Below are 26,206 nucleotides of genomic sequence, written 5' to 3' on the forward strand. Positions count from 1 at the left end.
AAAATTGCAGGGGTTTCCTAGCTGCAATTCATATAAAGCTGTCACAGTACGAGAACCCTGTTTATATATTAAGGAAGTAATTGTGAAATTGTGTGCTTTCTCTACTGTGTTGGATTATCAAAGTAGTGTCCTTACAAGGGACCATCACAGAACATCTTCCTCACTGCACAGCCCAGCACACTGGCTACTTCCAAGAAAGTTGTGCAGAGCAGAAATGCACATCTCTACTGAAAGGTATCCATGTCAAGCTGTTAAAGGAATGTTATGTGTACTTGAAATTAAATTAAATGAGTATCATCTGATCTGGCAAAACACATGAGAGGAGGAGTACTTGGCTCAGATAATGCTGATAATAGTATCATGATTTGGAAAAAAGAATCCTCGATTGCAAGGAGTCAAATATCCAACAGGCAAATGCAGTGTGCGTATACTTGACAGGCCCAGGACTTATTCACCTGACTACAGGAATTAGAGATCGGAAATGGTAACAGTGGAAAAGGTGTTTAGGAAACATTTTAGCTTTGTTGCTTGAAGAGCAACCGCTGTGCCTGTGAAGATGGAACTTGATTAAGCAGTGAAGGTTCACCAGAGGAAAAGTCTGTTGGAACTTCCTGCCAATTACCACTCGGCCAGGATTAGGTACGTTTTCTCTGAAAGGGCGTGCCGAAGCAGCAGGACCGAGTCATTATCAAAGCAAAAAGGTCCTACAAGTGTGGTGAACAGTCTTGAGGACTTGGATGGTTTTGTGATCTGACTGGCTTTTTCATTTGTGGGTTCAAAAAATCACCTTGTGCAAAAACTTTCTCTGTGGCGGTGCCTCCTTCCTTACGCTGTGTATTTTTGTGTAGCTCCACTCTGTTCTCTGCCAGTTACTGCAATTACTAAAACCACTTTTTATTTCTAGTTGTTGCTCTCCTTTTTCTTCTTTTCATCTGGAAGTCTGTCTTGATTACTCAGGTGCTGACTGGTTTTCACATAAGACATGTCAGCACAAGTGGGAAGTCTTAGCAGGTGGGAGAACATTCTTCATCACAGAAAGTTCTCTTGCTGAAGAAAGATAGAAGATTGCCTAAAAAAACCTCAGAGAGGGCAGAACATGACCAAGAGTGAGAATTGCTGTTTTATATGAAAGTCTGCAGAATTAAATCCTTATAAAACTAACTTCTAACTCCCAGCTCTCCCAAAATGAAAGCAGTCTTAGATGAGCTTATATATTTGTGAATTTCTTAGCAGAATTATGAGACTGTAGGTGACTGTTTGCAAAATTATTCTCTCTTCAGGAAGTCTCTAGGATATGTGTTGTCATAACATTATGATTAGAGAAGCTTAACTCTGTCTTAAAGATTTCACCAGCCTCAACTCTTCCAGTTGTTTCAGGGGATGAATAAGAAACACATTCTGTTGGGGAAAAAAAACCCAAAAATGTTCTAACCTGTGTTGGCAGAAAGACAAGATTATACATTAATTCCATCCTTCACCTTTCTAGCCACTTTTGCATGGACATTTTACATATGTTTCCAGTAAAATAACTGAATTTTTTCTTTTTTTAAAATCTGAAATATCAATTCAAATTCCATATGTGCAAATAATTTCTGCCTCCAGCAGCCATTCATTATTCAGGAAGGCAGTATAATTTTCTTGTCATCTGCCTTGCCCAAAATACTGACCTAACAGTGACCACTGCATTCAGCAAGTACCATTATGTAAAGGTGTGGAGTCATGCCCTTGTCTCTGATTGCGCTGTCCCCTAATGGAACTGTGTAAACAAAAGCTAAAAAAGGGAGGGGCAGTGCATAAAGTGATGTCATCTGAAAAAGAATCTTTTTTCCTTGTAATAAGCCTGTACAAGGGGAAGAAAGGGGGGGGGGAGTGCAAGAGGTTCTCCTGTACACATACCCCGTCCATATAAATAGAAAAGGATTGCAATGCAGGATTGAAGTAGCGGGTGTCCTGTAGACAGCAACCAGTATTAACCATTCTAGGAGAACATATTAGGCTCTCTAATGAGCGGGTTATTGAGCTTCCCTCTCTGTAGGGAAAGAACAAATCACTTACTGAGTTAGGCATTTAAATATGAGGGTTTAGATTGTATTAGTAGTAGTTTCCTACTACTAGATACTTGAAAATCCTGACAGAAGAAACAATTCTGTGTTCTATAATGATTCTTTTCTTTTTCTATCTTAGAAAAAGATAGACCAGACCATCTGAACTATTTCTTTATGTCATTTATCGTCCTTTAGCATATTGTCTGTTAGTTATCTTTCCTCTCTGTGAAGAATTTCAAATTTTGCATCCATCGAGATCTTCCATTAAGTTTAATTGCTCTTATCTCTGACCTCTGGACCTCTTTCCATTTTTAGAAAAAAGTATTTTTCAGTTAGACTGGTAAGAACAAACCCCAGTACTATAGGTAAGGATTTGTTTACATAGAATTATTTTGCTTCAATTTTCAATCTGTTTTGCATCATCCTTAATATGTTCTTGCCAAGTGACTTATACCAAGAAGACTGTCAGTAAACTCTCCAAAGCGATGCCCTGCTGTCTTTCTGAGAGATTCCAGTTCATTTAGATCCGAGTAATAAATACAGGCAGCTCAATACTCTTTCCAGGAGTTTCATTCTTTATCTGATAGTTGTTGAGTTGGAATATTTATTTGATGGTATTCAACTGATGTGTATGAACTAATCAGACTCAGAAACATTTTGGAGGCCATCATCAACTTTAATTTGACAAAATAATTGCACCTTCCTGGCTATCTCCTTTTCATTTCCTTTTCTAAGTTGCCTCTGCCTCAGGCAAGGTACGGTGGGTCGTTTATTCTTTTAAAAGCTGAATGCTCAATCTAACATTTAGTTTCTGATTCAGAAAATGATCTCACACCCTATGATTACTTAATTGCCTTAACGTGTTCTCTGTGATTATCTATGAAAATCTCAGCCTTTGATAATCACATTCATAGTAAGAGTGAATGATTTGGAATGTAAACTCTTATTTCAAGTGACAGCATAAGCAGGTGACAAGTTTGTCATATCCATGTGGTCTAAGCGTTTTTCATCCCTTTCTTCCCTTCTCATCTACCCCCCTTTCTTTTGCATCGTGGTGTTTTGCTGCAAAGGTGAAGTAGGATAATCTCAGTGAAGATTTTCCCATTTTTCTGTGGTGTCCCAAAGGCTCCTTGAATGGGATTACCATTAATGTAGCAGTACTTTGTATTATAGTGCATTCGCCTGTTTGGACATGCTTATGACTTTGATTTCTTGAGTGTTTTTTTCATTTTTTCAACTATTAACTTAAAAATATATCAGATCAGAAAATTCTGGAACTTTTTTTGCCTCCTTTATCCATAAACTTTGATAGTTAAGAGCTGGGAAAATGTCTTCTACTGTCAGATCAATACTGAAAAATTTGAGAGCCACTTCTTTATGTAAAGTGAATCATATGCAGTAAGAAATGGTGCTTTCAGTACTCCCATCTGTCTCTTCCCCAAAGAAACATCACACAGTGCTATACTCGTGGTGTACCTGTCTAGCAGCTGTGGGATGTGCATGTCACTGTTCCGCATACTTCTGTGTAGGTTCTTCTCTGACATAGATGGTGTATTAGCAGAAACGCACATACCCATCTTTCTACACTGGGGCGTTTGCCATTCCTGTCAGCACAAAGTCAGTGCTTCCCAGCCGTGTGCCATACACACACATCTTCCACTGACTCTCCTCCAAGACATCGACCTTTACACCTTTCCTGCAGCTTACCTAAAAGGTGACACTGTTTCCTTCTAAGGCATTGCTCAGCATTAAAGACACAAGATCAGTTCTGATTTTCTCAGGAAGAACAAGACAGACACTAATGGCAGGTACTGGTGCAGACTGAAATAGGCGAAGTGTCTCTGTGTACACTTCTTGATTTTTCCTCTTGGAAGTCATTGCCTGCCTGCTGGGAATTTTCTCTTCGTCTTCGGAATATATATGTTTGTGATGTATTCGTGTGTATGTTTATCTATATATACAGAGAAAGAGACACACAGGGTTTTTTTCTGTGTATATATATATATATGTGCCTTTGCGTATAGCTGTATGTTTCTTATTTGCTCTTTTTTTGTTGTTTCTGTCTGTCTGTCTTTTTCTCCTATATTGCTTTGATTGTGCGGGGCTAGGGTGGGTGTCTAATTCAATAACTGTCTTCACCGATTCCTTGTTGTAGACTATTGGGGAGAGTCTTATTACAGTGACCTCATCGACTTGCATCTGGGTGGTATGTATAGCCGAACCTCCTGCTGACACTAACCCTGCTGACACTCCTCCCCACCCCTCCCTTCACCCACTTCTCCCATCCTTGCCTCACAAACAAGAAGAAACAGCCCTTGCACACGGTGATAGCAGAACCCCTTTTCCAGCTCAGGAAGAGTGGACCCTGGTATGCTCCACAAACCACGTGTAAGGCTCCCTCTTCTATTTTACACAGTGTGGATTATTTCAAAATTTGCTTACTGTTTTCACTCTCCCTTCCCTGGAAGGCAGTGGAAGGCCATTCTGTTTTTTTTGCTTCTCCTTTTCGAAGTCCAACTCTACCATCGAAATCCTCTGTAGGAAATTATTTAAACATGAAAGGGACAGCAGAACTGACCTGCTCCCAAGACAGCACTGTAAAGGATTAGTCATGCCACTGCCTCCCTCTTTCCCTCTGGAGGCTCGTTTGCTTCTTCCGAAATAAACAGTGTATGTTGATGATCTAACAAAATCAAAATGGTCCCTCAGGGGACTTTGGAATCACTTGTAGATGGCAGATGCTTCTTTCTTGTTTTGTCTTACTGTAAGGTCAGGTGAGAATCTGCTGAGTTAAGAGTTCCAGTCATTTTTGCTGGAATCTGCTGTTAGTTTTCAGTCAGCCCAGTTTGTATCATTACACAGCTGCTAAGCTTCTTGGTATGTTATTTTTTTCCCCTAATATCCCATTTAATGCTAAACACATATTACGATGTTTAGCTCTTTTTTTTTCACTTGGCGATTATAATCCCATCGTCACTCTGCACCATGGTTCTGCATTTCTTTAATTAATGTTACTTTCTGAATCCCTTAGTGTAGGTGGTTAACTTTTGGGTTGCAGATGGCTTTTTTTTAGCATTGTCCATCCTGAAAATTAAAATTCCGTTTGCTAGTTTAATTACTCTGACTCTGTTCTTAGAAAATGGACACATTTGTCAGCAGATCCAAGAGAAAGCAAAAACTCTGCTCAGCTGCCTTGTCATCTGAGGCTCTCATTTTATTTGTCTTTCGGAGTATAGAGATACTTGACGTGAGCTGTGTTTTGTTGAGGCAGTGCATTGCAGCCCGGCTCCGCACAGTGGAAGATCCATGCGCTCTGGGCCTGGTCCAAGGCACTTCACTACAATTCTTCCCCTGATTTTATTGTGTTCTGCGTTTAATCCTTCAGAAGTTATCTTGCCCAGGATTTTAACTGTCACTTTTTCTCCTCACCTGAGGGGAAGATTATCCCACTTAGTATCTGTCTGTAGCTGTTTGTTGAGAATGCCTCCAAACTGTCCTGGCAAAATAGGTTTTTATTGAAGAACATCCACCTACATTCAAGTTTCAAAATGGAAGACTTTTCTTCTCAGTAGACCTAATTTGTTGCCCAGTTCCCCTGTGCTAATTTTGATGTGATAGTCCTCCACTAGCCCTGCACTTCTTTCACTGCTCAGTCCCTCTGGCATTCTTTCCTGGAGTATCTTCTGTAGAGAGACTTTGAAACCCTCATCCTAGTTATATTCATCAGGGCTGGCCTATATTCGTGTGTGCATAGAGTAGGAGCTGTAAAAGGGTTGATGCTGAATTACACTTAACAGACCCTTATCCCTGTTTAATGCTATTTCCACTATACCTCTCCCTCCTCCTGCTTCTCCTCCTACTGCCTCCTTAGAGACAGCGATCCCATCAAAATCACTAATAGTGGCTTTAAGAAAAGCAAAATAATCGTAACTTAAAGGGACACTGTCACTTAACAAATGATTTTGTTGCAGAAAACTTTAATTGAAATTTGAATTTACTGGTTTTCTTTTTTATGTGTTTGCTTTTTCCATTCGTCTGAACTCAGACAGCCACCCTAGAGTGGTCGATTTTGATCTTCGGTAACAGGCTGCTTTTATTTACATGGTGACTCAGTCACTTGGGGTCACAACAGTCAGAGACAATGTTCACGTTTTTTTTAAATGGTTGATGTATTTTAAAACTGTATCAAGTTCCTGCTCATCTCAAAAATACCTTTTTCAAAGCAAACTTTAAAATACAGTATTGGGCAGTATCCCTTTAAATGCAGTGAGCCGATGTAGCCTGCCTGGAGTACGTGGCTTTAGAGTATTGTTTTGTTGCCTCTGTAATTTGCTTTATATCTGCTTTTGGGGCTGCCAGAACACTTTTGCCAGAAGGGATACATTGCTCTGTTGATACTTGTCACTATTCAGTGGCAGATTTAGAGCTCAGCTTCAAAATTAACTTGTCTGTTCAGGATGCTGCATCTGGATGGAGTGCCATTAAAATCCATGGAGCGCCACGTGGTCCTGCTGAGTGCTATAAGCAGATAGGATGGCTGTGTGATTAATTATTCTACTGGCAGCTTTGGCCTCTGAAACACAGGCATGACTCTACAGTCATGCTGTCAGTAGAATGATAAGCAAAATTGCAAAATACTTTGAAAAGTTATCTGTAAATTGGTAATAATTTTTTAACTATTAGGGCATTAATTTATTCCGATTTTCTTTACACTAATCAGAGTTGCGTTTCATTTAGTTGTTACAGACTGCGCAACAACTTCTGCAAGGGAGTGGTAACTTCTGACATCCTTGGTCAAGTTCCAGTTTGCAGGATTGCAGATTGCTGTCTTAACTACCCTCGTTCCTCTGCTCAGATGCCATAATCCTCTCTTCCTGTTCTAAAATGTCATGTACCGTTGCTGCACGGCAGATGTTTCATTTCACGCTACAGATGGTCACATTTCAATTCTGAGTAATCGTCCTGTGTGTATATTGTGTATGTGGTTGTGTTAAAAGAACATTACAAAGGTTGCCAAGTCTGCAGAAATTAAAGTTTTGTATTATGTGGGTGTATCAACAGATACTCAACCTTTAGATCCATCGCAGAGAACTCTGCCTCATGCCCTTATAGAGTAACTGATAGCAACTCTAGGTTGCCGTCCTCTGGGTTGATCCTCAAGGAGAGAAAATGAGAAACAGTCAGTGGATTTCACATACATTTGCTGGCAGCTGTGGAATGGTGAGACTTGAAATACACGGATTTTGAGCCAGACACTGGAAGGATACAGTGCTTTGGTGGATACACACTGTTTGTCCCTTTTACTCCCTCATTCCAGATATTCCTTCTCCTAATTGTGTCTTTTCCCATGCAAAGCTCCTTACCCTTCTTCCATTTTCATCCTCATTCCCAGTTTCTGCTTCTCAAGCATTTAATTTCAATCCTACCTTCTTGACAAAGAAATCCTAGCATTCTACCCTTCAGACCTCCTGTTCCTCCCCATTAGCTGTTCCTAGTCTTTCATTCCTGCTCTGGTCTTCCTGTGGATTCAGTTCCCACAGTCTCAGTCCCTGTCTCTGGCCTTCTCCTGACATTTTTGGGCCCTGATCACTCTTCTACACAGCATTATTTGTCTGAAAAATTGTATCTTCTGCCACCTTTTTTCACCCCTTTCCCCTTTTCCCATCTCCTCTCTGTCTCTTCTCCTTCAGTACTTTGCATTCTTAGTCTCCTCACTCAAGTAGTCCCAGCCTCAGTTCCTCCTTACTCAGTTGTCTCAGTTTACTCCTTGTCTGCCTGTGGAAATTACCGCTGCTGTTCCCTCTGCCTTTAAATGAGCAGTTTCCTTTTCCTCGCATCCAGCAGAGAATCGTTGAGGGAAGTCCCGCGCTCCTGTCTTCTTCGCTCCTGGTTGGAGTATGTGGAGTCAGGCAAGAAGGATGTAAGGAAGAGCCGGTGTGTTTGATAGTGCTGATTTCAGAATTATCTTCTTCCTTCTTACCATGAGCCTTGTGAACATCGAGGGGAGAAAAGTGTGGTTGTGGTATTTTTAATTCTTTGTACTTTGTATGAAGCATATTCTACAAAAACTTCACTTTTTATTAGCTTATTTAAAAGACTTGAGCTGATGATGCCTTTTAAAGTCTTGCAGATCTAACTCTGCAGGGCTGGGGTCTGATATGCTTCAGTGGGAACAGTCCTATTTCTTGTGATTGGCAAACACAGCTGTCCTGGAAGATGAGTGGAGTTGTAAGATAAACATTGTTTTTGCAGTCTGCAGTTGCTTTTGACACTGCAGTGAATTGGTAACATGTTTTCTTTGCTATTAGTTTGGAGCAAGGAACAACACTTGATAAGCAGAACTTGTTAGGTATAGCTGGAAAACTTATTAGATACTGGAAGCAAGCAGTTGCAATTACCTGCTTCTTTCTGTACACCTCTCACAACCACACACAAAAAACTGACAGACTTGGGAGGCAGGGCAGAACTCTACTAATTCTGACTTCATTGTGAAGTGCCTTGAGGTCTAGTAGAAGCAGAAGATTTCTTTGCAGTCATTTGTGTGTATATTCTGCTCCAACTGTTGCATTCCCTAGTTTTCTTTCCTCTCCCTGCCTTTTTTTCCGCCCCCCTCTCTTCCACTGGATAAATAAGGGTGTGATTTGGTTTCTGTGACAATTCAGTGTCATATGAGTTTTCCCCGGGTTTCTTCCAGTGATTGTACTTTAGAGGATACTGGTTTTGATGCAGTTTTAGGAAACTTTGAAGTCAGACACACTGAGTGCTGTGCTTACAGGATGGTTGTCAGAATCCTTGCCCTCGACTTTATGTAACACCTGCAGTTGTGTGGGTGCTGTTCTCCAAGAGGTGGCTTTCTGTACTCTTACTCTTCTACAACACTGCTGTTGAACAGCTTCACCAAATAGTAAAGTTGGAATGCTTCATGTTTCAGTACTCAGCCTTCTCACCGTACTTTTAAAAGGTGGGAAAGAGGATATTTCTTGTGATCTGCACACAGTTTGTCTTACTGATCTCTTTTGGAATTATTTTAAGCACTAAGCCAAAATTAGAGCTCTTAGCCTGCCTGATAAATGAGTGATGGAATTTGTCAGTTAAATAAGAATTTACAAAGTGTTGAGCTGGCTTAGCTTGTGGGGTCAAGTGCCAACACATTCAGAAATTACATCAACCTCAGAGTTAGATTTCCTGTCCAGTGTTGCTGGTTTCCAAACCGCCCTGCTTAGTCAGCAATATAGAAATGAAAGTCTTTGGAGGCAAAGCTTCCCAAGGATGTGATCCCATTTTGTCTGTGGTGTGTGTATTTGAGTCTCCACTACTTAGAAATTATCACAGCTCTCATGCCATGGAACGTGGCAAAGAGTGATGGCAATCAATGTGAGCTGTAGCTTGGGGTTAATGGTGTCTGCCACCCCAAACTTTCTACTCTGCTTTCTTCATCCTGATCGACCATTTTTACTACTGTTCTTCAGATTATGAAGAAGTGTTATGTAGCTACAGCAGAAAAAGACAAAGCCAATCTGAAGCATTGCTCTTTAAATAATAGATTAATGAAAAGTAGAAAAGAAGACAACAGTCCAGTGTAGCTTATGTAAAAAGAACAACATACAATGAAAAGGAAGGTGGCAATTTCTGGTGTGTTTTCTGAAGAGGCTTTGGAGTGATGGTAGTTATTCTTGGCTTGACTCTTGGTTTCCAGCACTATAGCAAAGTCTGCAATCTCTCAAGTAATATGACAAACATGGTCTTTCTTGTCATGACTGCATGAAAGATTTCCAAGAAAGATCTGGGAAAGATTTCTTTTCGTAGAAGCACGATCATTGCAGTCACTTTATTAATGGGATGTGACTAATCTGCCAGGCAGAGCTTCTGTCTCTCCGGAATGTTCAGTGTGCTTGGGAGCTGGGCCACACTCCTTTCCTCCATGAGCTGCAGCTCCCAGTCTGTACTGGTCACCTCATGCACCTTTCTGAATGTCCCTGCTTGCCAGCAGCTTGGGCTGCTGACCTCTGCTTTGAAGGCTTTACACCTGTTCAGAAAAGTTGGCTTGCGGCGTTGAAAAGAAACAACTTGTGGTTAACACAGTCTGTTGGCGAGTTTGCCCTCTGCAGAGGGAAGAAGTGATAATTTTCTGTCCAGAAGCAATAGTCACACTTCAGACTCTTGTGGAACCTTAGAAGTGAATGGTCACAGAAATGATTCTTCTCTTGCCCTTCAGCTCATTCCAAATGTACTGCTTCAATGAGGCAGTGGGGAGATTGTCTTGCTGCTGCTTGTGTTGCTCTTTCTGTGCTGTGGATGTACCCCTGTGTCGCCTGACCTGGCCTTAGTGTTTTGGTGATGGAGGAGACCTAAGCAGAAAGGGGATTGTTTGGTTTGTTTTGTCTTTTTAAATTGCTTATCAAAAGAGTTTTCCTGTCTGGCCCCAACTACATGGCTAGGAAAGTTGACTTGCAGTGATGATCATGGTTTTTTAACTTAACAAGCCCATGAGGTGGTAATGCCTCTTCTCAAAACAATAATACAATAATACTATAATACTATATATAGTGATGGCTTTGGGAAAAATAAGAAGACAGGTAAGGATTTGCATTATGTAATCAAACAAGTGATAAGGGCAAGGTAGAAGAGACAGTTCTTAACACCAAATTGTGAACCAGGGTATTGTATAATTTTCTTCTTAGTAGTACTGGACGAGTTCAGCCTTCTCCCGGGATTGTCTTTAAATATAAATATAAATAGTGAGAGCTCTCGGTGTGAAGTTGTATTTTCATTCTTTTAAAATTAACCTTGACAGGAATGGGAATGATCTGATGGCACCTGCAATGTCTAAACTTATTCACTGGCTGAAGGAACGCTTTTTACATTTATCAAATGATTTTTTTTTTTTTTTTTTTAGCCTTAGTTCTCTGTTTCTGAAACAGTTAAGAGGCTTCTTTTCAAAAGAGTTCATCTGAAGGGATACTGAAATGTGTGACACGGAGTATGCTTTTAAGACTTGCTACTGTCAGTGAAAAGTCTTTTTTCTTTCAGGAAATATGATAAAACAGTTTTTGTCTTAAAATTAGACAGTTCCTATTTCCGTCTGCTTATGGTATCTGTCCTACACATATCAACACTTTCTTAGCAAGACCAGGGAGTTTTCATGAGTATCATCTTGGAGAAGTTTTTAAAAGTATAATTAAAATTCTACTGCATGATATGTACTTTGGAGCATAATATCTGGTGTAGGTTTCACAGCTTTAGAGAACTGTAAAAGTTGAGTTTTTAGATTGCGTTTTACTCTGTCCTCACTGGTTTGGACCTCCACTACATAAGGAACACTTTTTAAAGCCTTGGTCGTCATCCTGGCCTGGACAGAATTTGTTCCCAAAGCAATTGTAATGATCATATAACCTGTATTCATTGATGTCGCTACAGTTTCCATCTGGAATAATTGGAAAGGATCTTAATAGTGCAGGTTATGTTCATTATCTTGCTGAAAAGCAATGTTAACATTTCCAGTAGCAGAACTGGTATAGATACCATGGACTTTGTAACTTGATTCAAGGACACATTTTCCTTAGACAAGAGTGGGAGGGTAATATTTCTGTTAAAAAATAGCACAACTAAAAGCAAAGGAAGGAAAATACAATTGCAGGGAGTTCTGCGTAATAGCCTTCTGCTATGTTAATTTCTGTGACTTTTTTTACTGGAGACAAAAGATGGACCCTAAGATCAGGCCGTTTGCTCACTGACGACACTTAGTAGTTTGTGGTCACATCACGATGAGGTGAATGGTATTTTCACATACCAGGTATTTATTTTCAGGTCAGATATTGAAAACTGGAAATTCCTTGCCAAGTCTGTATGTCCATGCTTTGGAATGCGTAAATATAGTTGCACTGGAGTTATCAACGTCTCATACACACACACACACATACACACACTTCTGAACAAAATCTCAGACCCTGAAAAATTGAAGTGGATTTTTCCATATAGTTAAATGTCCACCTCCTGATCCTCCCCAGGACCAAGGTAGAGTATCAAAGTGTAAAAGCAGAATTCATGCTGAATAAGATAGGATGTGAAATAAAAAATATAATGCTTTTTGTGGAAGCTTATTCTTCACAGTGCCTTTGTGGTTCAAGTTTTTTCTTGTCTGTTTCTGCTTTTGTAACCTAATCTGTGAAATGGCAATTGTAGGAGAAAAGGACGTAATATTTTTTCCAACTTAATTGAAGAAGTCAGAAAATTCTGACCAACTAGAATTAAGATTCTGGTACTGTCTTATAGCCAGCTGTGGCACCTCTCCTGATGTTGCCCCTTCCTGCTCCCAGTACAGAGATTTCTCCCTGTCTGAGAAGGCTGTGCTGCTCAGTTACAGGCTTCAGAGCCAATGTGCTCTCCCTCTTGCCCCAGTGTGTCCTCCATGTGCTGGTCTAGTTCTGTGATGGTCCCTTCTAAAGCCTTCCCAGTTCACCAGCAGTCTAGTTCTATAAAGCTGTCTCCGAACCACGTATATCAAGTTCTGCTGACTACTCAAAAAATAAGCGTTATTCTTAACATATTATTGTTGTGGAGTTTATGCCTTTTCCGAACACAGATACGCCTCCCCTTTATAATCTGGTTGTACCTTGAGAGCAGTAAGTGTTCCATTGTGCTAGCTCTGATGTTTCAGGCTCATCACCTTCCTGGTGCATATGTTTTCTTGTAATTATATTATTAGTGATGTTGGTTATTTCCTACTGTTCATCTTTGTAACATGAAATACAGCTGAAATGCGCATTCTCAGTGTTAAAATGGCTGAACCATATTAGAGATGAGAAATGTTTGTCCTTCACTGGGTTGCAGAAAAGATGAGAAAGATTCAATAAGTCACTGATGCTAATGGGACTTGTAAACTTTAAAGTGCTTTGTGAAATGAGAATGTCAAGGGAGAGCTTTAAATTTACTGCTTTAAGAGTTAAAGTGAGGGATAAAGCCCTCAGCTGATCATTGCTCCTGCAGACCCTCAGATATGAATTGCTTTTTTATCCATGTAAAACCCTTCTCCCCTTGAAGCACAACAGTATAGTTGAGTACATGTGTACTCTCCATATTTGACACAGCCTGGCAGGCTGGTTGCATGTTAATCAGATTCTCCCTGTGATGTTCCCTGTCTGAAGAAATTATTTTCAATCAGAAAGGACACTTTTACCATCAATGGATGCTGCCATGGTGATAAAAGTATGGTCCTGATAGAGCTTGAAGGTAGGGTGGCTGCTAATCTGGTGCTATGCATGCAGGTGAGACTTTGTAACCCTGCTTGAAACTTGATATGTATCAGCAGGAGTTAAATACTCTTCTCCGCTCATCCTGACAGCTTGTTCACAGACATTTCAGTTAAAGACCATGTGATTGAAAATGTACATTAGGAAGAAGTGTGGTACAGTAGCTTCCTGCCTGGTATTTGTACAGCTCAGTAAGATTTCACCAGTATCTCAGTCTACCTCTTACCTGTTGTCTGTGCTTATTAGGGACATTATTCATCTGTAGACTGTATCCCTTGTTTCTGCTTCTCCATTTCTTGTATTTTTTCTTTTCTTTTCTTCTTGTGTTTCCTTTCTTTCTCACTCTTATGCTTTTTGTCCTTTGCTTGTCTTTTATTTCACCCCTTTCCTCCTCTTCCGTTCCACCTCCAACCTCCTTTTCCTCTCCTGCCTCTTCCTCTTCCTCGTTTGGTCCTATTGAAGTTGAGCCCAATGCCGGGACACCACGTCGTAGACCTCTCTCCTTCTGCCCTTGCTGTGCCCATGAAGGTAACGTAACCTCACACGCCCCCTGTTCTCCTTGACCACAGCTGGGTTGTCACAGTAGCACTAGTCAGCTAGTGAACACCAGGCCCTCAGCTCTTTTCTCGCTGTATCCTCAAACCAGCCTTTTCAGTAGAAACCTGGTAACCAGCTTCTCTGAGCCTGTGGCAAGTTACTAAAGGTACAGTATCCCTTTTGCAAGTTCCAACTGTACTAGGGAAGGCGTAGTGACTGGGAGGGACATTGGGCAGCAGTGGTGGGAGCAGTAATGTCACACTCAAAAGTTTCTGTTTTCATTTGGAGGCTTCATTTCTCTATTCCTCCTGAAAGATGCTTGGAAGGTGGGGGAAGGAAAGACAATCTCCTTCCTTAAATGGCCTTTATATGGATTAAAGGAATACTGTGTCTTTATAAGGACTGGTTTGCAAAAACATCCTTGAACTTTAAAAACCAAGAAACCTTAAGCTAGACCAGTTTTTCCTCATCTGTCTTGCTGAGTGCATTTTTTAATTGTCCCAAATGGAGTTTTCCCTAGAGTTTCCATTGCCAAGGCATGGGGGAAGGGGTTGTTTGTGTGTTCATGGTGTAATTTTGCTAACCATTTACTCTGCTTTCCATGGTGCTCCCTCATGTCAGTTGTCAGTGTTCCCTTTCCAGTCCTCCCATTATTCCTGTGCTCATTGGCTGTTTAAAAATACTTCTGTATTCCATAGGTCAGCAGCGTTGTGTCTTTGGCTTTTTTTTCTTAGAGGCATTTGTTTTCTGTACATCCTGGCATTGGAAAGGATGGGGAGACTTCCCAGTGCTTTCATGGCGCCACAGCACTGGACATCTGCATGTACAGTCTCCCTGTCCTGTCGCCACACGGGCATATTGTGCAGAGATGCTCAGAAAGGAATGCTTGAAACTGAGCAACACACTGGTCAAAACCCACAGAGCCAGAGGCTCTTAGGGTGGTACAGCCGGCTTTGGTGTTCCCTAAGGGCTGCTTTTCAAGGGCAGGTGTTCTCAGCCTAAGCTGCAGGTTTATCGGGGTGTAGGCTCTCCTCTGTTTAGTTCCAGCACAGCAGGTCTCTGAGATCCTAAGGATGGAGGCAGGGCACATGTCTGAATTAACTAGCGATTAGTGTAGTGTTTGTGAAGTGTTCCCTGGAGTCTGAATAGTAACCGCTTGATTATTTTTAGCATCAAAATGACTATTTGAGAGTTTTTGGTGTTGATGTAGACAGTAGATATCCAGAATAACAAACACAGGCATGTAACAGGGATGTTAGTTACTTTAGGATGCCTAGGTAACGTGCAATGCAAGCTGATAGGATGCAGCAACCTGAAAATACTGTTGAGCTTGACTTCAGGCCTCCAGTTCCATGCAGGCAGGCGCATTACTGCCGTCCTTGATGATGATTGATGTAAGTCTCGTCAGGTAGTTCAGTGTGGAATCAGTGGCCCAGATCAGGAAATTGCTAAGAGGAGCTTTCCTGGAAAGCTCTTGCATTTGATAAATATCAACAAAAGGGCTTTGGGAACAGCATTCTGCAATTTATTCCACATAACTCCTGACGGATATGAGATTCATCAGTGACCTACTAAGTTTAGGAATTCGTTTTGCAATAAATTAAATACCAACTAGGAGTTTCATACAAGGTGGCCAAGGCCCTAGGTGTTTTTATTTTGCTTTGATAATAGCAAACGTGTCTAGGCCGATGTGTGATACAGTAGAAGAAGTTTCTGTGTTCACTGTACAGAGAGGATCTTCAAGGTGGATAGATGTATTGTGGGTGGGAGGAGCAGTCAGAAAATTTCCATTTAGCTATTGAAGAAAGAAAGGCAAGATGTTATTTGGGTCAGTAAAAGAAAAGATAGAGGATGTGCAATTGAACAAAATGAAGGTAAAACACACGGAGTGGCAATTGAGTCCATTTCTGATGAGCGTACTTCTAAGTAGCTGGTGTGAGAATCTATAAAGCTCTTCTAATGAAAAAAAAGTGAAGTAGTTACAGAAATCTGGGCATTCTGCATTAAGAATGAGGAAGAAACAAGTGATTCCAAGGAAATCAGAAAGCAAAACAAAATAAAATAAAGCAAAATCAGGCTCCAAAGAGAAGAGAATCCATTTGGAGGTGACTTTCGCTCTTCTGTGTGCTCTAGGCAAACTGAATGGACCCGGCTTGGGAGTGCTCTGGCAGCATCTTGCTCGGCTTTCTTTGCACATTTTGCCCCATTGTTGGTGTTGCAGTTTGGGCTTGTAAAGATTACGGGGTGTTACCTAAAAACTTAGCAGGTTTCTTTTTTGGCAGGCATGGGTAAGAAGGATGATCCCAAGCTGATGCAGGAGTGGTTCAAGCTGGTGCAGGAGAAGAACGCCTTGGTTCGCTACGAGTCTGAACTGATGATATTGTGAGTGAATGTGCAAAGTTTCAAATGGAAGATTATGTTACAAATAGCATTGGGAGATCTGTCAGTACTGTCTTTCCTATAATGCTGGGAGATCAGCAGTCTCTTAGGCTGACTCTTGGCTGAAATATGAATCCAAGTACATTTCAGAAGAGTGGTTGAAGAAGGAATAATAGCAATAAGGAATGAAAGCTCCAGCTATTTGATAACACACAGAAGTACAGATGTATGTTTAAAGCTCTGAGCCCTTGCCAAGCTGTTTTTGGATAAAACACATCCTGTTGACACAAGTGGTTTTGAGCTATGCAGAAATAACGTGCGACTCCTGATTTTGGTAGAGTGCACTTTTAACCACAGCCAAAAGTGTTTGATTCCCTCACCTTTGCCATGTGGCCCTTTGCCTGTAGTGGGACCCCAGCACCTCTCATTCGGGTTAGGATGGTAAGACTATTATTCCTGTTAATGAAATTGGAGCTTTCTCAGTCCCTATGCTGCAAATTCACCGAAATTCATTTCTGAGTATGTCAGCTGACCCAGGCAGTGTGGAAGTTGATCATCTTAGTGCCTGTGTCTGAAGAGTCCCATGGTGTTGTCTGCATTGGAATCTGAAAATGCAGTGTCCTGACATGTCCTTAGTTGATAAGTGACATTGTTTTCAGAGCAGTAAGTGGCAGAAGATAAATAGAGATAAAAGTATAACTTTGCAGTGATTGCAGATTTGTTCATTCCTTCACACCATTTTAGATTTAATCCCACCCATAATGTGCTCAGCTTTCTGTATTGCACTTCCTAGCTGAAGGTAAAGAGCCTGAGATGCTGAAAGTACATTTAAATCCTTAAAAAAGTTAAATATATCTTGGCCGTTCTAAGAGTTGTTCCAAACTAGATTGGTAAAATGCAGAGGGGATATCTAGAAGGCAAGCAGAAACGGAGAATGGATATGAAGCGACATATAGAGTATTTTAATGTACCCAGAACTTGGATTTCTGATCTTTGCCTTTCAGCGCTCGGGAGCTAGAACTGGAAGACAGGCAGAGTCGTCTACAGCAGGAACTCCGGGAGAGGATGGCAGTAGAAGGTGAGAGCAAAAGGGAACACTTCGTAGATTGTATGTGGATATTTCTAGCCTTGTGTATGCTGATAGTTTTTGCTATCTTTGTAGATCATCTGAAGACAGATGAGGAGCTCTCGGAGGAGAAGAGAATCCTGAACGAGATGCTAGAAGTGGTGGAGCAGAGAGATTCTCTTGTGGCTCTCCTTGAGGAGCAACGACTTCGAGAAAAAGAGGAAGACAAGGACCTGGAGGCAGTCATGCTTTCCAAAGGTTTTAGCTTGAACTGGTCCTGAGCTTAACACATTTACCTCTGCTGGTCTGTGTTGTCCAGTTGGCCTACCCTGAGTTCGCCGGAATTACATGGATAGGAAGATGTTGAAGGGGAACCTCTAAAGGGTCCAACAGCATGCAGATTTGGTTTGATGCACTCAGAAGCCTCTTGATAAGTGTGTTGGTTCCAGAAGCTTAAGTTTTACATGTCTGCAAGCCAAGTTGAAGATAATGAGTTGAGACTGTGGAGTCTCCGTGAGGTCCTATGCAATGGACCGTACTTTGTGTGTGTGGTAGGATGGAGGGAAATAATCCATGTGTGGGGAAGGAGGTTAAGGGAAGACCTACCCTTAACTAAACTGGATTTATGTCAGTCCATTCCTTTCCTGTTTTTATCACACCAGTTCTAATAAAAGGGAGGGAAGTGGTAACCCTCTCTGGAAAACCACAGCAGCCTGTAGCAGCCTGTATGGTGGAGTCAGCTGTCCGAGAGAGCTCCAGGAGCCCAGGATAACACCTTCTTTGCTTTAGTCTTCCTCCCCACCAAAGAAACCTGCAGTTGATCATCACGTGTGGATATGAAGAAATAAGAGACGGAGATGATACTACTGGTATGTGTTATGGAACTCTGTGGCTCCTGATTTTTAGAGAGATCTGGGCATCAGAGGACTCTCTCCCTGTCATAGCCTCCTAAATCATCATCATCTTGTGGGGAAAAAAGGGAGAAAAAAAGAGAGGGAAGATGCTCTTCTGCTTTGCTACACACTGGAGAGACAGCTACTGCTGGCCTTAATCTTCACGGCCACAGCTTAGAGGCTGGTGGGCTTCTTCGTTCTGTTTTTGTTGTGACTGTTTTGACACTGGAAAATACTGACTGTGGGACAGTGGTAAGTGTGTGCTGGGGCAGGGCTGTTACCAGGCGGCGTTCCCTGGCTGTTAGGCCCCTGCGAGGGAGAAGCCCTTCAGTGACTGAACCACCATTAAGACTTTTCAGTGTTTTTATTTTTTTTTTCTTCTGTATTTTGTTTTTGCACATTGGAAACGAAGCTTAAGACCTGCCTGGGCCCTCAGTCACTTTGACCCTTTTATGTCAGTTAACTTATTTTTTTAATACTTGAAAGAAGATTCATTTTTGTATCTTTTTGGGGAAAAAAATGGACGAGTGATGGGTGTGTGTGCCTGCTGCATCCTACAACTTCCACTTCTAAATTACTGGACGTTGTTACCTGTGGCTATTTATTAGTGTTCTTATTAATAATTTGATTGTTACACGTATTTGATTGTGGAGGGAGTGTTTTAACTCTAATAGAGAAAGACACTGCTGCGGATTGGTCCCTGCTCAACAGCAAGGGCAGCCTTCTTGGACTCACAGATGCATCCTGCCCTAGGACTTTTCCTTTGTGATAAGATCCTGCGGACTTGTAAGAATCTATTTGTGTTCCTAGCATACTTTTCTTCTGCATCCCAGATTCCCTCTGTTGGACTAATAAACCTATAATTTATTTACACTTTACATTTTTTATAACAAGAAAGCCAAAACTGTGAGGTAGAAATATCCCTTATGTCCTTCTCTCACTGAAAGAGGGGATCCTCACACTCCTGAGATACAGCTAGAGGGACTTCCATGAAAACTGAGATAGCACATTTCCTGCTGCATCTGTTGGAAGAAGCTCCTTTTGGCTCAGCTATTGAAGTTGCTGCTTTTCAGCCTAGTGTAATCATACGTTAACCAATGAGCAGGACATGCACTGAGCAATTCAGCACCGTTTGCTGTTCGACAGATGCCCTGAGCACACTAGGTCCTTCACTTGTCCCACAGAGCTGAAACAGCACTGTGTGTTGGGTACGCATCCTGTCCATAACGTGAGGTTTATGAGGTTTTCCCCCCTTGGGATGCTGTGTTCTTTTCTTGTTAAAGAAGTACATAACCTGCTCCCCGGTGTCTTTGAGGAAGTGTCCCATTCCCAAGCATATTTGTACAGCATACTGACTCTTACAGCTTGAACTTAATGCTGTTGGTGCAAGGCACCAAAGCAGGGCCGAACATCTCGTAATATTTTGCCCCTAGACAGAAGTGAGCATGGTTTTTTGTTGTTGGCTCTCTACCTTTTCAAAGAGGTCTGCTGTAAGCCAGGGTCTAAGATCTGAATTCACCTCTTACTCAGGATCATACCTCAGGCTGAGGAAGAATGGGTAGGACCATCCCTGGGGACCCGAGTGGTGCTGGTTGTTAACTGTGGAAACGTGGGGTTTTTTGCCTCAAGTGTTCCCTCTTTATCCCCCCCTAGTGTTTTCTGCTAAGGCATCACAAATTAAATCCAGATGCTCAAGAAACCAAGCAGAGGGGCAGCTGCAGTGCTACTTAGGAATTGTGCGTGTTAGCAAGTGGTTCCTGCTGCAGCAGCATCACAGAGCGTTGACTTACCAACACGGTGTCCAGCAAAGAGAATTCCCCTGTTTGCCAGTGCAGGGGTCAGCTGCACAAGTCAAATTGGCAACGGCTGCTTGCGTAGTCTGCATTTGAGGGGCCAGTGGAAGCTGGAGAGAAGGAGGGGAGAAAGAGAAAGGTAGATGCATAGTTCAGCGTAAACTGTGTTGCACAGAAAATTGGCTTCAGTCCATTTTGTGGTGCACTAGGGATATGGATGACATCTAACTTTTAACAAAAGATCATTGAATGTGAGCTGTAGAACAGAAAGAAATCCTGAAGAAGAAATAGCAGATAACTCTCTTCCCTTTCCTGCTGGGGGATGCTGGCCAGATCTTTGCAGTGCCAAGGAGTGATACCCCTTGAGGGTGTAACGCCATACTGCATGGGAAAACGCCATGCTCTGAAGACGCCATGCTCTTTAGGATATGCTGAAGTCCTCCAGCAGTGAGAATGAAAATGAAGAGCTAACATCGCACACAGAAATTAATTAAAAACACATGAAAGGGAATGTTAAAAGGCCTTTTTATATCAAAATGGTTGAAAAAGGCACAATTTGTATTTGCTGTTCAGTTGCACTGTAAGAATGTGACTTGCATATCAGATACTGGGGTTTTTTACTATCTGAATATTTTTAATTCAAATTCTATATTTTTAAAGCTGAAGAAGGCTCTTGTGACCACAAGATTCCTTATTTGTATCAGAATCCAAGTAGGATGTTCTAGCTCTTTGTGCTGCCCAGGTGGGCAGCAGCACGTGACTCGGCAGCCATGTGCATTCAATGACGTGTGTCCACGCTCATTTCACGTATGAGGGGAGTGAAAAATGCCCTCAGCTTCCAAGAAGTGGGCACGCCAGGGCATCCATCCCCACGTGACACGGTCATCGTCCCTGCAGCAGGCAGGAGGAGAGCTGAGCTTGGAACCTAACATGTTCATTTTGAAATGGGCATACTGAGGATGGGGCAAGCACTTCAGTGCTTTGTGGGGAAGGGATGAGGGGATACCACCTCTTGGAAGCACCCAGGAGGCAAGTCGGGATGGGGGAGTGAGAACTGCCAAACCAGCCGATCTTGCTTTTTTTCACAGTACAATTCTTTTTTTTTTTTTTTTTTAACTGTTCTGTTTCTTTTAACCATGTTTTCATTAAAATTCGCAAATGGCTGTAAAATCCTGAGCTTCAAAAAACTTTTTGTGGGGAGGTGATAAGGGGTTTCAGCTCCAACTTCCAGACATGTTCTTCCTTTCAGTTAACGAGTACCCCATGGTCTTACTAGGGTACAAAACTGTGTTACAAACTGTGTTGCTGAACATATTTTAAAGCAAACAGCAAGGTTTAAAAGTCTGTCCTTCTCTCTATCCGTCTCTGCGTTTTATGTAAATATTTGTATGTAAAGACACCAATGGGTCCTTGGGTTACCCCCTACGGTCAAGAACCTGAGTTTTGTGCAATGCCTAGGCCTCTTTTAGAACACGGTGCTTGCATAGAGCTAGTCACCACGTTTGTGTGCACTCTGGTGGTTTTTAATATTTTTATACATCCTAATCCTGAACATTATAAAGTAGTATCAGTGGTCTAGACTGCATGATCTGGAGCAGCTGGGAGTTCTGTTTTCTTGGCAGCTGTTCCTAAAATGTTCACAGCTACACCTTGTTTGGTCACGTTATTATAAAAAGAGTTTTCATTTAAGTGTTTACACCAGACACCAGTGGATGAGAAAGGTGTTGCATTACAAAATCTCCTGTGTACAGACTGAAAAGCTGCAGTATGGCTTCATGGGAATTTCAGTCTTCAGTTTTTGCAATAAGGAGAACTCTTAAAGCATACTAAAAACCAGCCTGTATATAGTTCACAGAGAAAGAGGTCGCTGGCTCTCAACTGTTGCAAAATAACAGAGATTAGAAGCTTTCCAGAAGTTCCTGCTTTTGGATTGCTCAGAGTACTGGTATAGGCAGGGTAGCTGGGCAAATGAGGATGCCGCTGAAAGCAGATGTGAAGGGGAGGATGCCACGTTCTGATGGCGCTGCAGTAATTTGAACACTCTGTGTCTGTGCGTGTGTGTGTGTATGTGTGTGTGTGTGTATGTGTGTCTGCTTTGGCATCTTCCCATTCGTATGAAAGTGAACTCTGACATTCAGATTGTTCAAGGCTTTTACGGTTGGCATGTATGGAGCATTAACGGAAAAGCATATACCCTACCTGTAAAAAAAAACCAACTCTGTTCCAGCTTGTTTTCTTCTGTTTGGTTGTGTTTTATCGTTTGGTTTTATGCACACGTGCTTCATCGGTGTTGAGATTTTAGCACCTCAGACAGCCAACTGAACTAAAAGCAAAAAAAAAATAAAGTAATTAATTATTTTTTCTTTTTGTTGGTGGAGTTACCGTTTGTTTCCCTTATGTTCACTCCCAAGGCTGATGATTAAAGAGGAAGCTGGGAGCTGAGGAAAGGTGATCTTGAGGTTAAAGGGCCTGACTTGCTAGAACACTCAGAGCCCATGTGAATTATCTGTGGTACCAACAAATTGATCTCAATGCAGCCCCGGTCCATGGTCTTCCTTTCCCCATATTTTATGTTGTTTCTTCAAATTCTCTGTGAGGATAAATTACAATAGATTGCCAAGAAGGGGGTGAAAGTAATATAAATTGAATTGTGGGTACTAGGAATTTCTGTCGCTTTAGCCCACTTCCTTAGCCTGCAGTACTAGTGTGAACTACTGATGCTGGTATATCACTGAGATATATTAGTAAAATAAGGAGTGAATGACAGCAGTGCTTCTGTGCTGACTTTCTGTGTTTTTTTAAGCCTCCACCACTCCATGCCTATGTCTCATTTGCTCTGTGCCAGCTCAGGAAGGTCAGCTAAGGGATGGATGTGCAGCTCTGGAGCTTTGCCCCATGAACAGACTAGAAGGATTCAGAGGTTCAACCTTACCAGCTCGTGTGATAAGAAAAAGCATCTTGTCCGGGTGTCTTCGGCTTGAAAAGGGCAGATGTTCAGCCTAAGTGATGGGTGCTGGGGTCCAGTAAACATCGGGAGCTTGAAGCCCAGAGGAATGACATCCAGTCAGCAGCACTGCTGTCTCTAAGGAGACTGTGAGAGAAATCGTAAGACTTCTGTGCCTTTTTTTTTTTTCAACAGGCAGAAGACACAGGATGTTGTGGGAAATCCCGGCTGGGGAAATCCCAAACAATGAGTCTAATTTTCCTGCCCACCTAACCATTTGCAAAACAAAGGATAAATTCTGGTGTTTGTAAAGTAGTTGGATTAAAGCAGACCTATTGTATCAACAGGGGGGAATGAGGGGCCTCCGATTTCTTCTTGGGCAGGGCAGGGGAATCTTGGGGACAGCAGGCTGTGCTGTAGGCAGCAGGAATGACACAGCTCACTCCTTCCTTTGTGCAGTTCAGTGTTGGCAGTTGTTTGTGGATAGTTCAAATCCTACAGTTCTTTCTGTCCTTTTGGTCTCTTGCCTTCAAATAGCAGTGGGAGAAAGCTGCAGTTGCCTAGGAGGGGCATCCCTGTGGGGCCCAAAAGCCAGTCCGCAAGGATTTCTCCCTTGATGCCAAAAGAAAAATAAATATATGGAAAGTGACCAGTGGACTCTGGGACAGGAGACTGGCTCTTGCCCATAGCTTAGGAGACCAGCCCTGTGACGCTTCATCATGGCTTTTTAATTACACTGCAAACTTTTTATTTCCCGACTTCAACTAGGGACCCAGAGATTCTGCAATTTTATAGACTACAGATGAACAACGATGCTCTGAGAGACACCTTCCTGTATTGCTTGCTTTGGCAAAGAGCCACGCTGGTCCTGTATGGATAGCCCTACGAGATGAGCATGGTCACACTTGCTGCACACATTAGCCATGAAATAACACCAGAAAAAGGGCCCTCTAAAGAAGTCCCACCTCGGAAGCCCAGCACGGTAGCAGCTGCTGCTTTCCATTAATAATGAAAGTAGCCTTCAGGAGCCTCTGACTCTTCTGCACGTGGTGTTATTTGCCCTCGAAGCTGCCTCAGCCGCCCTAACATTGTTCCCCTTGGCGTAGAACCGCCACCCTTCCCCAGCGATTTGGGTTCAGCCCTGACGTACGGAATAGCATGGCAGTTACTGAGGTGGGAGCGTGAAAGTGCCCTCAGCTCTGAGGAAGAGCACAGGAATAAGGATGTCAATGGGTTCACTAAGTAACATGCAAAGCCAAGACTTGCCCAGAGCCTCTTTGGCAGCAGAAGACATGCATTATGTTATAAAGCTACTCGGCCTGGACAGATGATGGATTTTCTCTCTACTGTGTTACATGCCAGAAAAAATTAACTACAGGGAAGTTGTGCCTAGCACCAAGAGCAAAGAGCAGGTGAAAAGCCTGGCATTGTGGTTTCTCTGATGTTTAAACAGTTTCTGAAAAGTCCTCACCTTGAGTGCTATGACAGATGCCTACACTAGCAATTGCATTTTTAAGTCCTGCAGATAGGAGAACACACACCTAATCCTGTGAGGCTACACATCTCTCCAGGAAAAGTATTCATGGAGGAGATTCCCTTTAAGAATTCAAGCAGGGCATCAAGCAGAGCACATCTTCCTCCTTTAAATCCTGAGCGTCAGCAGCAACAGAGCTGCTACCAGAAAATAGGGTCCTGTGGCTGGTGATGGGTGAAAACAGTGGCTGCTTGACCATGTCACAGCTGGTGTCATCCTCCCAGAAGGAGGGAGGGAGCCTCCTGATTCATTTGATAAGTACTAGTTGAGGAAAGCGATGAAGAAGTGCTTCCTTCCTTAGCCTGCTTGTATCGCACTCAAAATAAGGAAAGAAAAAAAAAAACCCGAACCGAGCTCCAGAAGAAGTACTGTGTTCCCTTGGCATCTTTGCAGCAGTGTGAGTGCATGCAGACAGCAAGGATATGGATAAATGAGTATTTTGAGACTTGGAGAGTCTGTGGTGCTTTTCTGAATGTCTCAGACACAGCAATCATGCAGTTTCCTGTAAGCAATAGAGAAGGTCATATCTCTGCTATTATTAAAAATTTCTACACAAATATACAAAATAATCTATAGTAGATACCAGAAAGAACAACAACAAAAAAGCAGTTTTCTCAAAATAAATGTATACACCTTGGGCAGGAGGAAGAGAGTGTCCATGTTTTCTCTACTTTGTCTATACTGCTGACTTTCCAAGACCAACCTGAACAGTTTGAAAAAAACCAGAAATTTCTCTCCAGTTCCTTGGATTTTACAAAAGTCAGGAGGTACTTCCATGTCACTTTTCTCCCCCTGCTTAACTTGTGCATAGAAGCTACCCGATGGGCTGGCCAACATATTGCTCAAACCTGAGTCAGAATTATTTTGGTTTTCATTTCATGGAATGACAGGAATTTTAAGAAGTATCCTGTGATCAGTGCCTTCATGACGAAACACGCCTTGCCTTCTCCGTGTAGTAAAACAAAGCCTGAAAGTGGTACTGTGACTCGACATATTAGGAAGAAGAGCGAGTGTGATGGGAAACCTGTATTGAATACAAAGTAAGCCTTGCTTTAATTAAAGCTGTGCTTCAACTGAAAGACTGGGTTAAACTAGTTTTTATTTAAGGAGCGCTAAATCAAGCCCGTAAAGCTCTGTTAAATGAAAAGTTAGGTTTATTTTGGCAGGGGGGTTTTAGGTTGGATGTTAGGAAAAGGTTCTTCACCCTGAGGGTGGTGGAGCACTGGAACAGCTCCGCAGGGAAGCAGTCATGGCACCAAGCCTTACAATATTCCAGAAGCATTTGGGCAACGCCCTCAGACACATGGTGTGGATGTTGGGGTTGTCCTATGCATGGACAGAAGCTGGGCTCTACGATCCTTGAGTCCCTTCCAACTCGAGTCATTCTGTGTGTGGATGTGAGCGGTTATAAATGGGACACAGGGAGATTTTGGCTGAGAAGCACAACCCATCTGAGTTCCAAAGGATCTTGCCAGGAGCGGAGTCAGAGCCTGGTGATGGCACTGCCTGTGGGAGCTCCATGTGGGGAACCCCAGCCTCAACCCCGCGCAAGGCAAGGGGTGCTGCTAGCACCAAAAATGCTGGCAAATAAACCCTCTAAGGCCCGCCTTGGAGTTTTAGAAACCAAACACCCTTTATCAGTCCTGGGCAACACCAGGAGCAATCTCCATCAACCGTGTGCAGCCAGACAAGAGCTGCGACAGGGTGTGTGTCCCACTGACGTGGGGATAAATCCTCCCAGAGAGCTTATACATAGTCTGTTACTG

At 42.3% G+C, this 26,206-nt stretch overlaps 1 protein-coding gene across 18 annotated transcripts in view; it reads left to right on the forward strand.

Moving 5' to 3' along the window:
- The window catches only part of MICAL3 (microtubule associated monooxygenase, calponin and LIM domain containing 3), a 177,062-nt gene extending 151,648 nt beyond the window's left edge, over positions 1-25,414 (forward strand). For 9 of the 18 annotated variants that reach the window (XM_054052626.1, XM_054053022.1, XM_054052856.1 and 6 more), the window contains 5 exons: positions 4,201-4,251; positions 13,757-13,822; positions 16,114-16,213; positions 17,215-17,288; positions 17,373-25,413. In XM_054052626.1, the coding sequence (XP_053908601.1) occupies positions 4,201-4,251; positions 13,757-13,822; positions 16,114-16,213; positions 17,215-17,288; positions 17,373-17,557 (476 nt within the window). In that variant the 3' untranslated portion in view covers positions 17,558-25,413. Of the gene's footprint in view, positions 1-4,200; positions 4,252-13,756; positions 13,823-16,113; positions 16,214-17,214; positions 17,289-17,372 lie in introns of all 18 variants that reach the window. The other 9 variants (XM_054052402.1, XM_054052322.1, XM_054052548.1 and 6 more) reach the window with 6 other exon arrangements.
- The last annotated feature ends 792 nt before the right edge of the window (positions 25,415-26,206 follow it).

The sequence above is a fragment of the Cuculus canorus genome, chromosome 1 (assembly GCF_017976375.1).
Source record: "Cuculus canorus isolate bCucCan1 chromosome 1, bCucCan1.pri, whole genome shotgun sequence".
NCBI classification, from domain to species: Eukaryota; Metazoa; Chordata; class Aves; order Cuculiformes; family Cuculidae; genus Cuculus; species Cuculus canorus.